The following is a 14423-nucleotide window of genomic DNA, read 5'->3' as shown; positions in this document are numbered from 1 at the left end:
TGCTTTCTACGGTGCATCTATAAAAATTAGTGAGGGTTTTAGGGGACAGGCCAAATTTCTTTAGTTTTCTCAGGAAGTAAAGACGCTGGTGGGCCTTCTTGACAGTGAACTCTGTTTGGTTGAACCAAGTCAGGTCATTTGTGATATTGACCCCGAGGAACTTAAAGCTTTTGACCTGTTCCACGTGCGCAGCACCGATGTAAATTGGGTCGTGCAGTCCGCTACTCCTTCTGGAGTCAACAACCAATTCCTTTGTCTTCTGACGTTGAGGGATAGGTTATTGTCTTCGCACCATGCCACCGGGTTCTTAATTTCCTCTCTGTACTCAAATTCATCATTACCCGAGATACGGCCTACAATTGTTGTGTCATCAGTAAACTTATATATTGAGTTTGATGGAAACTTGGCTACACAATCATGGGTGTACAGTGAGTACAGCAGGGGGCTGCGTACACAGCCTTGTGGGGCACCAGTGCTCAGAGTGATTGTAGAGGAGAGCTTGTCCGCTATTTTTACAGCCTGGGTCCTGTCTGTGAGGAAGTTGAAGATCCAGCTGCAGATCTGAGTGCTAAGGCCCAGGTTCCGGAGCTTAGGAATCAGTTTATTTGGAATGATGGTATTAAAGGCAGAGCTGTAGTCAATGAAAAGGAGCCTTACATATGCGTCTTTATTCTCCAGGTGTTCTAAGGAGGAATGTAGGGCCAGAGAGATGGCATCTGACACTGACTTGTTGCTCTGGTAGGCGAATTGCAAAGCGTCGAGGTTGACCGGTAGGCTATGGTTGACGTGTGCCATAACCAATCTCTCGAAGCACTTCATAGCAATTGATGTCAGAGCCACAGGTCGATAGTCATTCAGGCATGCCACCTTGCTCTTCTTCGGCACTGGGATTATCGTTGCCTTCTTAAAACATTAGGGGATGTTAGACTGAAGCAAGGAGCAGTTGAAGATGTCAGCAAATGAATAATCTTCACTATTTTAAGATATTATAATGATTTGAAAGGACTGGAAAATTGTAAATGTCACTCCACTATTTAAAAATGGAGGGTGGCAAAAGACAGGAAATTATAGGCCAGTTGGCCTGACTTCAGTGGTTGGCGATATGTTAGATTTGATTATTTTGTGGCAGTTGATAATATAGGCAGAAATCAGCATGGTTTCCTTCCGGGGAAACCTTGCCTGACAAATCTGTTTGGAATTCTTAGAAGAAGTAAGTCAGGTTAGACAAAGGAAGAGTCGATGGATATTGTTTACTTGTATTTTCTGAAGGCTCCGCGGTAGCACGACAGTATTATGATTCAAGCCATCGGAGTTAGGAGTCGAATATTGGTGTCATCTATAAGGAGTCTGTACATCCTTCCTGTGGAATGGATGGGGTTTTCCCTAGGTGCTCTGGTTTCCTCCCACGGTCCAAAGATGTATCAGTTGGTAGGTTAATTGGTCATTTTAAATTGTCCCATGATTAGACTAGGGTTAAACCAGGGGTTGCAGGGTGACATGGATCGAACGGCCAGAGGGGCCTATTCCATGCTGTATCTCAATAAATAAAATACATAAAAACTCTTTTGACAAGGTGCAGCACATGAGGCTACGAAACAAATTAAGAGCCCATAGGTTTACGGAAAGATACCAGCATGTACAGATTAGCTGACTGATAGAAGGCATAGGGTGCAAATAAAAGGGCCTTTTTCTGATTGACTGTTGATGACTAGTGGTGTTCTACAGAAGTCAGTGTTGAGTCCGCTACTTTTCATGTCCGACATTAATTACCTTGATGGAATGATAGCATTGTGGCCAAGTTTGCAAGCAGTGCAAAGATAGGGAGAGTGTAAGGTACTGTTGACGAAGCAGAGAGTCTGCCAATGGACTTGGACTGATTAGCAGAATTGGCTAAGAAATGGCGGATGGAATACAATGCAGGGAAGTGTATGGCTATGCACTTTGATAAAGGAATAAAGGGAGAGAATATTTCTAAATGGTGCAAATTCAGAAATCAGAGGTGCAAAGGGACTTAGGAATCATGGTGTCAGGAAATGAAGAAGAGGCTTGACCCAAAAGCAGAAAAATGTTGCAATAACTTTAATAATAGATTACAAAAATAACAATCCACGAGGGGTCACAAAATGAGAGAGAACACCTCAGGCAATAAGGTAACTGAAGACAAGAAACTGTTTGAGGCTACCTAATTCAATTAGTGAACAAAGATTGTGGGTGAGAGCTGGATTTAAATAGGCTACAGGTAATTAGTTGGAAACAAGTGACAGGTGACTCCTGTTAGCTGGTTGGAGATTGGGAGGCCTCACACATAGTCCAGGATTCCCTAAAGGTTAACGTGCTGCTTTAGTTGGTAATAAGGAAGGCAAATGGAATATTGGCATTCACTTCAAGAGGACCGGAATATAAAAGCAAGCTGTAAAGCTGAGGCTCTATAAGGCATTGGTCAGATCACATTTGGAGTCATATCAACACTTTTAGGCCCCTCATCTAAGAAAGAATGTGCTAGTATTGGAGAATGCCCAGAGGAGATTCAGGAGAATGATGAATGATTCTGGGAATGAAAGGGTTAATGTATGAGGACCATTTGATGACTCAGGGCTTGTACTCACTTGAGATTAGAAGAATGAGAGGCATGCAGAAGCTGTTTCCAATAGTGGAAGAACCTAGGACCAGAGGACATGACCTCAGAATAGAAGGATGTCTCTTTAGAACAGAGTTTGGGAGGAATTTCTGTAGCCAGAGGGTGGAATTTGTTGCCATAAACAACTGTGGAGGTCAAGCCTTGGATATATTTAAAGTGGAAGCTGCTAGGTTTTCTGTTAGTAAGGGCATCAAAGGTTATCTGGAGATGGCAGGAGAATAGAGTTCAGAGAAAAAGTAAATTAGCCTTGATGGAATGGTGGAGAAGACTTGAGCTGAATGGCCTAGTTATGCTCCTGTGTCTTAGGGTCTTATGGTCTTTCCTGTGCTATCAATCCCCAAGCCTCTGAAGTAATGTTGGCTCAGAGACAGAGCAGTTGGTTGTGACAACAAAGACAGGAAGATGTATAAGGTTACTGAAAGAGGAGAATTGCACTTTTGCAATCAGAATGACCCTTTCAGGCTATTTATTTTTAGAAAACAAATTAGCTACAGATCCTAGAATGTGAAACAAAAACAGAAATGCTGGAAGAACTCAACCAGTCAATCAGTGTCAGTGGAAAGGAAAAAACTGTTAATATTTTGGGTCAGGGGCCCTTCTTCTAGGAGAAGAGTGGGGTGGGTTATAGTTTTGCTGAGGGCAGAGAGAGTGAGGGATAAGACAAAATATTCAATCAAGTTTGATCAATGCTGATCACATGACAAGCAGTACATGTACTGGCCACTGGGGAGACATTTTATAGGAAGGATGAAAGAAAGGGACATGAGAAAGAGACAAAGGAACAAAGAAGGTAGGTAAGAGTAGTAGATGATGGAGACAATTAGTAACTGAGGATACAATGGCAACACAACACCAGTGTTCTGTGTTTAACCCGACCTCTGATGCTGCCTTTCTGGAGTCTGCATATTCATCCTTTGATTCCAGGTACTCCAATTTCCTCTCACACCCCAAAAAGTATGTGAGTTAGTAGCCCCTGATGTGTCAGGTAGCTGTAGCATTTGGAATTAAATTTATTTTTATTTCGGACCTCTCAGCTATAGTTTGCTAAATTGATTTAACATAAAAGATGTTCAAAATTTCATTTCTATTGATAAAAAAAATGCTAAACATGAGAGTGTAAAAAGGTAGCTAATCAGAGGATTTTAGCAGTACTTGCTTTTTCATATAAATATGCTAATATACATGAAAAAGTGAAGGATATGACTAACTTTGCCTCTCCAGTGGGTCCAGTACCAATCAATTTTGATTGACTGAGCATGGACTGAATAGTGACTTCTGCATTTGGCTCTGTTCACGCTCTTCTTCATGCTCTGTTAACCTCTTCACAATGTGGCAGTAATGTATTCCTCTGCTGCTTTGCTTCATGCAAATGTAACAAAATTATAATTCAAATTAGTTTACTCTCGCTGTAATGAAATTTTCAGTAACAAGTTAATTTCCAGAGGATAAAATTGCAATATCTGTACTTAAGTTTCTTGTAATTCCAAAATTAAGTATGCAACACTTCTCCAGTGACAAATAGCAATATTATGAACATTTTTCTTTGCTTTGTGATGTATTCATGATGGTAAATTGAACTCAGTGCCATGTCGAGGGTATTTATTTTTTTGGTTCCACTTAGTTTTATTGAGTAGTAATCAATGAAATATATTTGAATAATATTTAGATGCAATGCAAACTTTCATTTCCATTCATAAAGTTTGCCATTTGTAAAGTGATTTTTTTTGGGGGGGACAAAAGGACGTGCACAGGATTGTGGACTAACATTTTATATCTGAAGGTGTTTGCAGGTCAAAATTGATACTCATTTTGCACCTTTTCTGGGCCTAACATGGGTGTTTCAGAATTAAGTCCTGCAGTACAGGATCTCATGTTCAGGATGCTTCCAGCTTGTCTCACTGACACTGTTCATTATTTTCATTCTATACATTTTCAACAACTGTAATTGTTAACAAAGCACACACATAGCAAAGTATCTATCAAAAGTTAAAAAGCAAAAGTTTTCTCCTAGAGCAAATATTGAGAGTTCAAGGCATAACCATTTACAATTATCATAGATTAGCTGTGGTTTGCAAGTACAAACTTCTGTTGTTGGATACAACCTGGATGTCAGCATTAACAATATTGCCAAATAACTTGGCGAGCCTGTAACTGCATATGATTCATCTGCAGTATAAACGAATAAATCAAACTTGCATTGATAGCGAACTGAGCATCGTGAATGACAGCAAATGCTGTAAATGATTGAGATGAATTAGCAGTTTTTGGCTGGTTAATTCAGCAGATGTTAGCAAGTTTCTGTTTCAATTCTGGGAATTTTGTTCCAGAAAATAATCGACGAAGAACTGGCAACTTCAAAAAGAAATAATGCAAATTTGAATATTTTGGTTAATAGCAGTTTATTTCAGTACCTTTTCAAAACGGGATAAATTCTAATCAAGCCAATAGTTTGGATACTGAATAAATTTATTCTCATCACTATTTGGTTTTAATTTTACTTACCTTTAGAATTTATTTAACTATCAAATATAAGGTAATTCCAGTATATTCCAATAGGGTGTCATGGTTGCATAGGGCTTAGCATAATACTATTAGAGCTTGGGGCATCAGAATTTGGAGTTCAATTCCAGTACCGATTGTAAGGAGAATGTCCCTGTGACTGCATATGTTTCCTTCAGGTCCTCTGGTTTCCTCCCACAGACCCAAGTCGTACTGGTTAGCAGGCTAATTGGTCATTGTAAATTGTCCTGTGATTAGGCTAATGTGAAATAGGTGGGTTGCTGGGCAGCGTGGCTCATGGGACCAGAAGGACCTGTTCCACACTGTATCTCTAAATAAAAAATAAAATGAGAAGAAAATTTATGCATCTGTTTTATATTGTTGTGTTTATTATGCAGTGGTGATGAAAGTCTTACAAAATGTACTGGAAAATAAAGACTGTTACTCAGATTTACAGTGGCTTCAAATGCTTCATAGTGAGGAATGATGAGTAGCAGTCAGTCTTGGGATTAATGATATGCATGTAAAGTGAATTGATTTAGGGAAGGTTCTGTAACCACTCCAAAATGAACAGCCTCCATTACTCTGATGTTTTTGTTGGCAGAGTGAATATAAAATTCATGAAGCTGATTACACACCACTCCCTGCTTTGACTGTCCCATCTGTACTGCATTAATTGAGTATGACATGGCTGCATGGAGCTTCAATGATTGGCTTCAGTATTTCTAAACGAAGGAGAGGGGAAAGTAGCCAGAATTTCTATTCTTCAACCCGAGCTAATAAATAGTCACAGTACTTGAAACTTCTGGCTTGAGCCCAATATCCAATCCCATATTATTCACTCATATTCCAAAGTCTTAACCCAATCCCAACTCATTTTCTGGGACCAAGAAGAAATTTTCAAAAGGAATCACATCAGTGCCTCCCTACAAATTATTAGCAGAGTAGAAGTCCCAATTCCAGAATCAGATTTATTATCACTGATCTTGTCGTGAAATTTCTTGTTTTTTTTTGGTAGCACTACAGTGCAAGACATTAGAATTATTCCAGGTAAATTACTATAAATAAATAGCATGAAAGTGGATTAGTGAGGTGGTGTTCATGAACCATTCAGAAATTCAGTGCTGGAGGGGAAGAAGCTGTTCCTTTGAGTGAGGATTTTCAGGCTCCTGTATCTCCTCCCTACTCCCTGATGGTAGTAATGAGAAGAGGACATGTTGCAGATGCTGAGGGTCCTTTATGATGGATCCAGGCACCTTAAGGCACCACCAGAAAGAGTTGAACAGCAATTGAAGCAAAATTATTCAGAAGGCCAGGAAATGTACAACTTTATTTAAATTAAAAATTGGAATTGGTTTATTTTTGTCACATGTATCAATGTACAATTAAAAGCTTGTCTTTGCATATTGCTCACACAGATCAAATCATTGCAGAGTGCATTAAGGTAGTACAAGGCAAAACAATAACAGAATGCAGAATGAAGTGCAACAGCTAAAGAGAAAGTGTTGTGCAGGGAGACAGTTAGGTACTGGATCAGAATAAGGTGGATTGTGAGATCAAGAGTCCATTCAGTAGATTTATAACTGTGGGTGGAAGCTGTCCGTGAGCCTGGTGGACTGTGCTTTCAGGCTTTTGAATCCTCTGTCCAATGCCAGAGGGAAGAAGAGAGAATGTTCGGGATGGGTGGATTCTGATTTGTCTGGCTGCTTTACTGAAGCAGTGAAAAGTACAGACAGATTCCATGGTTGGGAAGGCTGGTTTCTTTGATGTGCTAAACTATTTCATAACTCTCTGCAGTTTCTTGCAGTCATGGGCCAAGCTGTAATGCTTCCAGATAGGATGCTTTTGATAATGCATCGAGAAAAATTGAGAAGGGTTGATGGAGATACTCCAAATTTCCTTTTCCTCCTGATGACTTAGAGGAGGTGGTGAGCTTTCTTGGCTGTGGCACCAATGTCAGTAGACCAGGATAGGCTATTGGTATTGTTCTCTCTTATGGAATTGAAGCTCTCAACCTCGGCACTGTTGATGTAGACAGGAGCATGGGCAGTATCCCCCTTGCTGAAGCCAATCACTAGCTCTTTTGAATTGTGATGAAGGGTCTAAGCCCGAAACGTCAACTGTTTATTTTTTTCCATAGATGCTGCCTGGCCTGCTGAGTTCCTCCAGCATTTTGAGTATGTTTCGTGGATTTCCAGCATCTGCAGATTTTCTCTTGTTTGTGACCAGCTCTTTTTTGCTGACATTGAAGGAAAGGTGGTTGTCACAACACCTTAATTCTAAGCTCTCTATCTCCTTCCTGTACTCTAATTCATCACTATTTCAGATACGGCTTTCTGGGGTGGTATTATCTGCAAACTTGTAGATGGAGTTAGAGCAGAATCTGGCAACACACTCATAAGCGTATGGGGAGTAGAGTAGGGGGCTGCAGACACAACTTTGAATGGTACCAGCATTGCGAAAATCGTGGCAGATATGTTGCTGCCTAATCTTATTGAATGTAGCAGAAACTAACCAAAGTTAAAATTGACTAATATATTCCACATGCCTGCCAATTCAATCTTTTCAAGAGAGTCAGTAATGAATGAATTGAGTTTAAACTAAATATGAATAATTTATGTTGTTGTTATAAATAAATATTTGAAAATAATAAAATGTGATCAAGACTGTGTATGAGTAATGGTATTACTTACGTTGTCCAGTGTGGAAATTGTAGGATTTTTTAATTAAACAAAAATTGAAGAGTAAGACTCATTGCTGATGTTGTGATGTGCTGACTACTTATGTGGTTATTAATCATAACTTGGAATACTTATTTTGTATGTAGATAACTATGGTTAATTTTGTTTTATTTTACTTTTCTTTAGCTCCTGAACTTTTTCAGTCTTTTCTGGAAGGAGGCCCTGGCTACTCGTATCCTGTGGACTGGTGGTCCTTGGGAATAACATCTTATGAACTGTTGCGGGGCTGGGTAAGCTGTACAGTTTTTGCCTTCACAAGTTTTCACAAAACTTTGTTCATCTACAACTATTGTTGGAACCTCATAATAGAGAGTGAATGACTTGCCAACTAATGGATGAAAAACCAACACTGTATACAGATGCATTCCAACTTTTGTGACTATTTAAAATTTGCTTCTACTTGCTATCCGTGTACAGTAAGCATATCACATGCAGTATTTCCAATGGAATTTTTAACAAAGTAAACTATGGAAGCTGTGCGGGATGTTTAGTTTGGGTCATAAGTGTCATAATGTAATCATGAGTTAGAATATCCCCACATTTCAATTAAAACAAAGGAAGCAAGAATACTTTTGATGTCTGATAATGATTCTTCCTCTTTCATATCATGCAATTGTGACGAGAATACACATAAAAATTAAGATCCAAGCAACACACATCAAAGTTGCTGGTGAACGCAGCAGGCCAGGCAGCATCTATAGGAAGAGGCGCAGTCGACGTTTCAGGCCGAGACCCTCGTCAGGACTAACTGAAGGAAGAGTGAGTAAGGGATTTGAAAGCTGGAGGGGGAGGGGGAGATGCAAAATGATAGGAGAAGACAGGAGGGGGAGGGATAGAGCCGAGAGCTGGACAGGTGATAGGCAAAAGGGGATACGAGAGGATCATGGGACAGGAGGTCCGGGAAGAAAGATGGTGGGGGGGGGATGACCCAGAGGATGGGCAAGAGGTATATTCAGAGGGACAGAGGGAGAAAAAGGAGAGTGAGAGAAAGAATGTGTGCATAAAAATGAGTAACAGCTGGGGTACGAGGGGGAGGTGGGGCCTAGCGGAAGTTAGAGAAGTCAATGTTCATGCCATCAGGTTGGAGGCTACCCAGACGGAATATAAGGTGTTGTTCCTCCAACCTGAGTGTGGCTTCATCTTTACAGTAGAGGAGGCCGTGGATAGACATGTCAGAATGGGAATGGGATGTGGAATTAAAATGTGTGGCCACTGGGAGATCCTGCTTTCTCTGGCGGACAGAGTGTAGATGTTCAGCAAAGTGGTCTCCCAGTCTGCGTCGGGTCTCACCAATATATAAAAGGCCCACCTCCCCCTCGTAACCCAGCTGTTACTCATTTTTATGCACACATTCTTTCTCTCACTCTCCTTTTTCTCCCTCTGTCCCTCTGAATATACCTCTTGCCCATCCTCTGGGTCACCCCCCCCCCCATCTTTCTTCCCGGACCTCCTGTCCCATGATCCTCTCGTATCCCCTTTTGCCTATCACCTGTCCAGCTCTCGGCTCTATCCCTCCCCCTCCTGTCTTCTCCTATCATTTTGCATCTCCCCCTCCCCCTCCAGCTTTCAAATCCCTTACTCACTCTTCCTTCAGTTAGTCCTGACGAAGGGTCTCAGCCTGAAACGTCGACTGCGCCTCTTCCTATAGATGCTGCCTGGCCTGCTGCGTTCACCAGCAACTTTGATGTGTGTTGCTTGAATTTCCAGCATCTGCAGAATTCCTGTTGCTGCATAAAAATTAAGATGTTTGCTGGCCTGGGCTAGCATCAGTGGCATCAGCAGTTGGTCTGCCACCTGCCCTCAGGGGAAGGAGAGATGAGGAACAATGGAGCAGCGTCTGGAGATGTGTAATGAAGGGACGTGGGAGAGAGAGCTGTCTGGAGCGGCTCCCCCCTTTGAACCTTGAACTGTTTGAAGTGATGGACAGGCGATACCCCAGCAGGGGGATAAAAAGGGACCAGTTCACTAAGGCACACACACGCCACCCGAGGTAACGAGACCCTGGAAGCGGTACGCCTCTCACGAGTGGGTGAGAAGTACCAGACAACGACCAGGGTGGAAAGGTACGATCAGCGGGAACCCGGTGTGTGTCCGCCCTTGCCTGGGTGCCGGGTTCACTGCAGAGGATCGACCGCATCTGGAGGAGGGGTCACAGTCGGTGACCTCAGGTGACATCACCAAGGACCCGCCCAAAAGCTGCTTGTGAGTCTCGCCGGTCTGTGAGTGAAGCCGTTCTGAATGATCAGTTGTTCCTGTTCTATCTCTCTCTTCCCCCCACGTTGTCCATCGCCATGGCAACGATTACTGCGAACTGAACTTTGAGTCACTTTGAAATTTGGTCATTTACCCCTAGACAACGATAGAGCTTGATTGATGCTGTTATCTTAATTCTGTGCACATGTGTGTTTATCATCGCTGAACTGTTGCATTTATTATCCTTTCGATTACTGTGTTGCTTGTTCCTTTAATAAAACTTTCTTAGTTCTAGTACTCCAGACTCCAACTGAGTGATCCATTTCTGCTGGTTTGGCAACCCAGTTACGGGGTACGTAGCACAATACACTGCATAGCTGGCTGGTGGTGTAGTGGCATCTGCACCAGATTTCGAGGCAAGTGGTCGTGGGTTCGAATCTGGCCGGCTCCTTGCCCACTTTCCATCCATTGAGCGATGAGCTAGCAACTTGGTCCTGTGGGAAAAAAAAGATAAACCCTAAAGAAATGGCAAGGTTGCTGTCCAGTGCGCCACAAGGCATGGAGGGGAACAAAAAAAAATACACCGAATAACTATCAGTGGCATCTCCTACAATTAAAGGTCTTCTTTCATCACTTAGCTGGAATTTAATGTTCTCTATTGCCGTTGTGTTAATAGAATTATAAATGCTTACTAGAATTAGGATTATGTGACATTTACTGAAAGGTTTGAGGACTCAACTGAGAAAATCAATGGATTATTATAGTTGTTAACTTACAGTTACCTCTTAAATATTATATGTAGAATTGCTAGAGTCACTATGTTGTATGTATGATTGATCCAAAAAGAAGTTGGCGTTCTTCCACACACCAGAGATTAATATATCTTCACTGAGGTTGTTGTATTTTAAAACCACGGCTTTCCGCAGTAAATTTATTTAATTTTTAATGATACATTCCTTCTGTTTTTCTTCTGATAGTAATTGAATGACAAAGCATTCTCATGTTCTATTTCTGACATCTACATGCTTGTAAACGTTGTTATTATTAGTGTTGGTGACTAGCTACATAAAAGTCACAATTTGTTAATACGAAAACAGGTGTAATTTTCATTCTTTATCAGATCATTGCAACTGTAGAGAGAATTTAATTGCCATGAAGAAAACACATAATAGCATTAGTAGAAGTAAGATATTAAGTCTGTTTTTCAGTCTGAAAAGGGCATAGTTAGCCTCCATGGTTCAGACAAAGAAAATGAAAGGAAGCACTTGTGATTGGCTCCATTTACAAAACAATTATTACTCAATGTAGCATTCTGAATGCAGGAATATGTGGTGACAGTCTCCATTTCAGTTTTATTTCCTCATGGGGAAAGATTAAGGTCTCTGTCACAACATTAAGTATCTCAACATAACCTCCACCACAACATTAAATATCTTGATGAAGTAAATGAAGTTCATCTAGACAAATGCACTGGTTGTTCAGTGTCTCAGGAAACAAATATTTTTAGCAAACCTATTTTGTTTCCATTCTTGTCAATTTTCCACTGAGGATTTAACTCTATTTTTGTTTCTAGTATCACTTCTGCACGCTACCCAGTTATACCTTATTTGACAGCCTACACAGTAATTTCAATCCAGTCACAAACACCTTCATACAAGTGCAACATCTACTAATCTAAAATGGGAACACTGTCCACTGTTGTGACTTTAAAAGAACCGTGTGGTGTCTTGTGCTGTAGATGTAACGTCTTTATCAGCAAAGGCAAGCACACAAGAGAGAACTGGTGAAAGAATCATAGTTTATTTCCAGCATTTGTGTGCAAGAAATTGCATGCACAAAATAGTGAAATGTTCATCCACCATTTCAATGTCCCCCCCTTACTACCTCTCCAGCATCGTTTTATAGTGGTCCGATATCCACTCTCACCTCTCTTTTATCTTTGTATCTGAAGAAACTTTTGTTATCCTGTTTAGTATTATTATTAAAGAAGCTAGCTTACTTTTGTGCATTCCATCTTTACCTTAATGACTTGCTTAGTTGCCTTCTGTTGATTTTTAAAAGCTTCTCAATCCTCTAATTTCCCACTAATTTTCACTCTATTGTATGCCTTTTCTTTGATTTTTATGTTGGTGTTGACTCCTCTATGGTTATCTCATGGTTATTAGTTTCCAAAGTATCTTTATTAAATGGCCTCCCACAGTTATCTGCTAGCCTGCTAACATTTTTCAATGCAGCTGTTCTTATAACTTCAAAATTAATGATTGTTTGTAATTTACATTCGGGAATAGATTGAATGGTGGTTCTGAATTGTGTTAATAGATCTATACTTTATACCCTCGCACTACAAACATCCAGGGGTAATGGAAATTTCCTTTCCGTTCAGTTTAATAACTCATTGACAAGACCTGAAAGGAGTGACTTTGTTAGAGTTAAATTGTAAACTGGATGATATGAAGTAACAGACTCCAGCAACATTCAATGACAACAGGTTGGATCTAAAATGAATAAAGTACATGTAAAATTAATAAATAAGTATATTTAATTGAAAACTTATTAATATACCCAAAACTAACTGTTATATTTGTTCTTGATAAAATGTAAACTTGGCATGGGTTTTCAAAGCTAGAACATTTATTAACAATCATAGTTCTAGCTCCACACCTTTTCCTGAGCTTCCAGTTCACCAACGTCACTCACAGTTCCCAGTGAACCACCCATATTGCACACTAGGAACTGAAGTTCTTTGTTATGTACACACATAATAACAGATCTTCCCCGTTACAGCAAACAAACACAATACTTTATGTCCTCATAAACCTGAAAGAAACAATAATCCTTTCCAACAAAGATATTTGTATTAATGTCAATTGTAATGAGCAAATACAGTCTCTTGTTCACTCAAAAACTCTCTATCAGTCTCTAAGATGGCTTGATGTTCCTTTTGCTCTGCTATTTGTCTCCACAGAAGTATTGCTTTCATTTGCTGTGTTTAGTCTCTGATCAACATGTTCATTTTTTTCATATCCTTCTGCCAAGATCCTATCTGTACGTCCTTGTTCATGTTCTTGTTTTGTGAGCATAATTCACTCCATGTGCCTCATAATGGAGCCCTGGGCTGCGTCCATGTGATCAGTGAGTCTTTGCACAAGTTACAACTGAGTTTGTGTCAATTCACAGAGCTCCTTCTGCTGGCTGTTATTCATAGACAGCAATGCCTCCGGTTGGCTTGTGTTGAACTGGTGCTATTGTACTGACTTCTGGTTCTGTGTGATCTCCCTACTTTCCTTTTTATTCTTCCTCTTCACCTTCAGTGAGGATCATAGAGAGAGTCTTGATTTCCAGTTTTAACTGGAAGTTGATGAGAGAACCATAACTGCATTATATGGAAGCAAGACTGGCAACTTCTTCGTCATGATCACTCTGTTTAGCACTGGCATCCTGACTGTCATGCTGGTGTAGCTAGTACAGATGTCTATGGAAGGTGGAGTTCTTGTGCTTCTCTTGCATAACCTCTCTGCATCTCTCGCGGATGCTGTTAAAAGTTTCTTGAGTTACATTAGGTAAGCATCCGAGCCCCTCAAGGACTGCTGTGTACTCTTATTGAGTGTTGCCTGGTCACCTTTGGTCACCACAAAAACTCTTTTCATCAGGTTGAGCCTTTCACATGCAGTTATGCTTAACATTGGTTGTACTCACTTTTCAACAACCAGTAACTGTGCCTTTAGATGCTATCCCTTGTGCTTGAAGGTCACTGTACCGCCCCCTTTTACTGGAACATTCTCTCCAGTGTAGCTAGCATTTTTAAACTTCACTGGGTAAATCTTGCTCTTTACTTTGAGAGTCTTGTAATCATTAATGGACAACAGATCCACTTGGTGTCAAGCTTGAATGGAATTACTGTCTCATTCATGGTCACGGGAACAATCCATTCTCTTTCCAACACCAGTGTCTGCAAAGTATCTACAACAACTTCCTCAATTTCCTGATCAACAGTGTGCACCTTCCTCTTGGTGGCACCAGCTTTGCAGCACTTTTCAAAATGATTCTTCCTCCCATAATTATTGCAGGACTTCCCATAAGCAGGACACATCTTTGAAATGTGCCTACCTCCACACTTGCTGCATTTACTGTTCGAGCCTACCCCTCTTTGCTATGCTGTTGTTTTAGGAAACACATTGTACTTCACCCCTCTGTTTTCACAGCATGCCCTGTTGTTTCTGCTCTGTGCAGCTCCTTAGCTTGTGCTTGTGTGGTCTCTGCTGCCCTAAACATATTCACAAACTTTTCTAGTTAAATCTTTTTCTCAGAGCAATCTTTCTCTGAGCCCATAGTCTGGGATTCCACAAATGATT

General features: G+C 40.6%; 2 protein-coding genes across 2 annotated transcripts in view; one reads left to right on the top strand and one right to left on the bottom strand.

Moving 5' to 3' along the window:
* The window catches only part of LOC134345670 (serine/threonine-protein kinase 32B-like), a 329201-nt gene that overhangs the window by 264041 nt on the left and 50737 nt on the right, over nt 1-14423 (top strand). The window contains exon 7 of the mRNA XM_063046706.1: nt 8005-8108. Within this exon, the coding sequence (XP_062902776.1) occupies nt 8005-8108 (104 nt within the window). The remainder of the gene's footprint in view (nt 1-8004; nt 8109-14423) is intronic.
* LOC134345667 (limbin-like) overlaps nt 10456-14423 on the bottom strand; it is a 313316-nt gene continuing 309348 nt past the window's right edge. Inside the window, exon 25 of the transcript XR_010017745.1 lies at nt 10456-10565. The gene's annotated coding sequence lies outside the window, so the exon portion shown is untranslated. The remainder of the gene's footprint in view (nt 10566-14423) is intronic.

Source organism: Mobula hypostoma, chromosome 4 (genome assembly GCF_963921235.1).
Source record: "Mobula hypostoma chromosome 4, sMobHyp1.1, whole genome shotgun sequence".
In the NCBI taxonomy this organism is placed as follows: domain Eukaryota; kingdom Metazoa; phylum Chordata; class Chondrichthyes; order Myliobatiformes; family Myliobatidae; genus Mobula; species Mobula hypostoma.
This window is presented reverse-complemented; position numbering and strand designations above follow the sequence as displayed.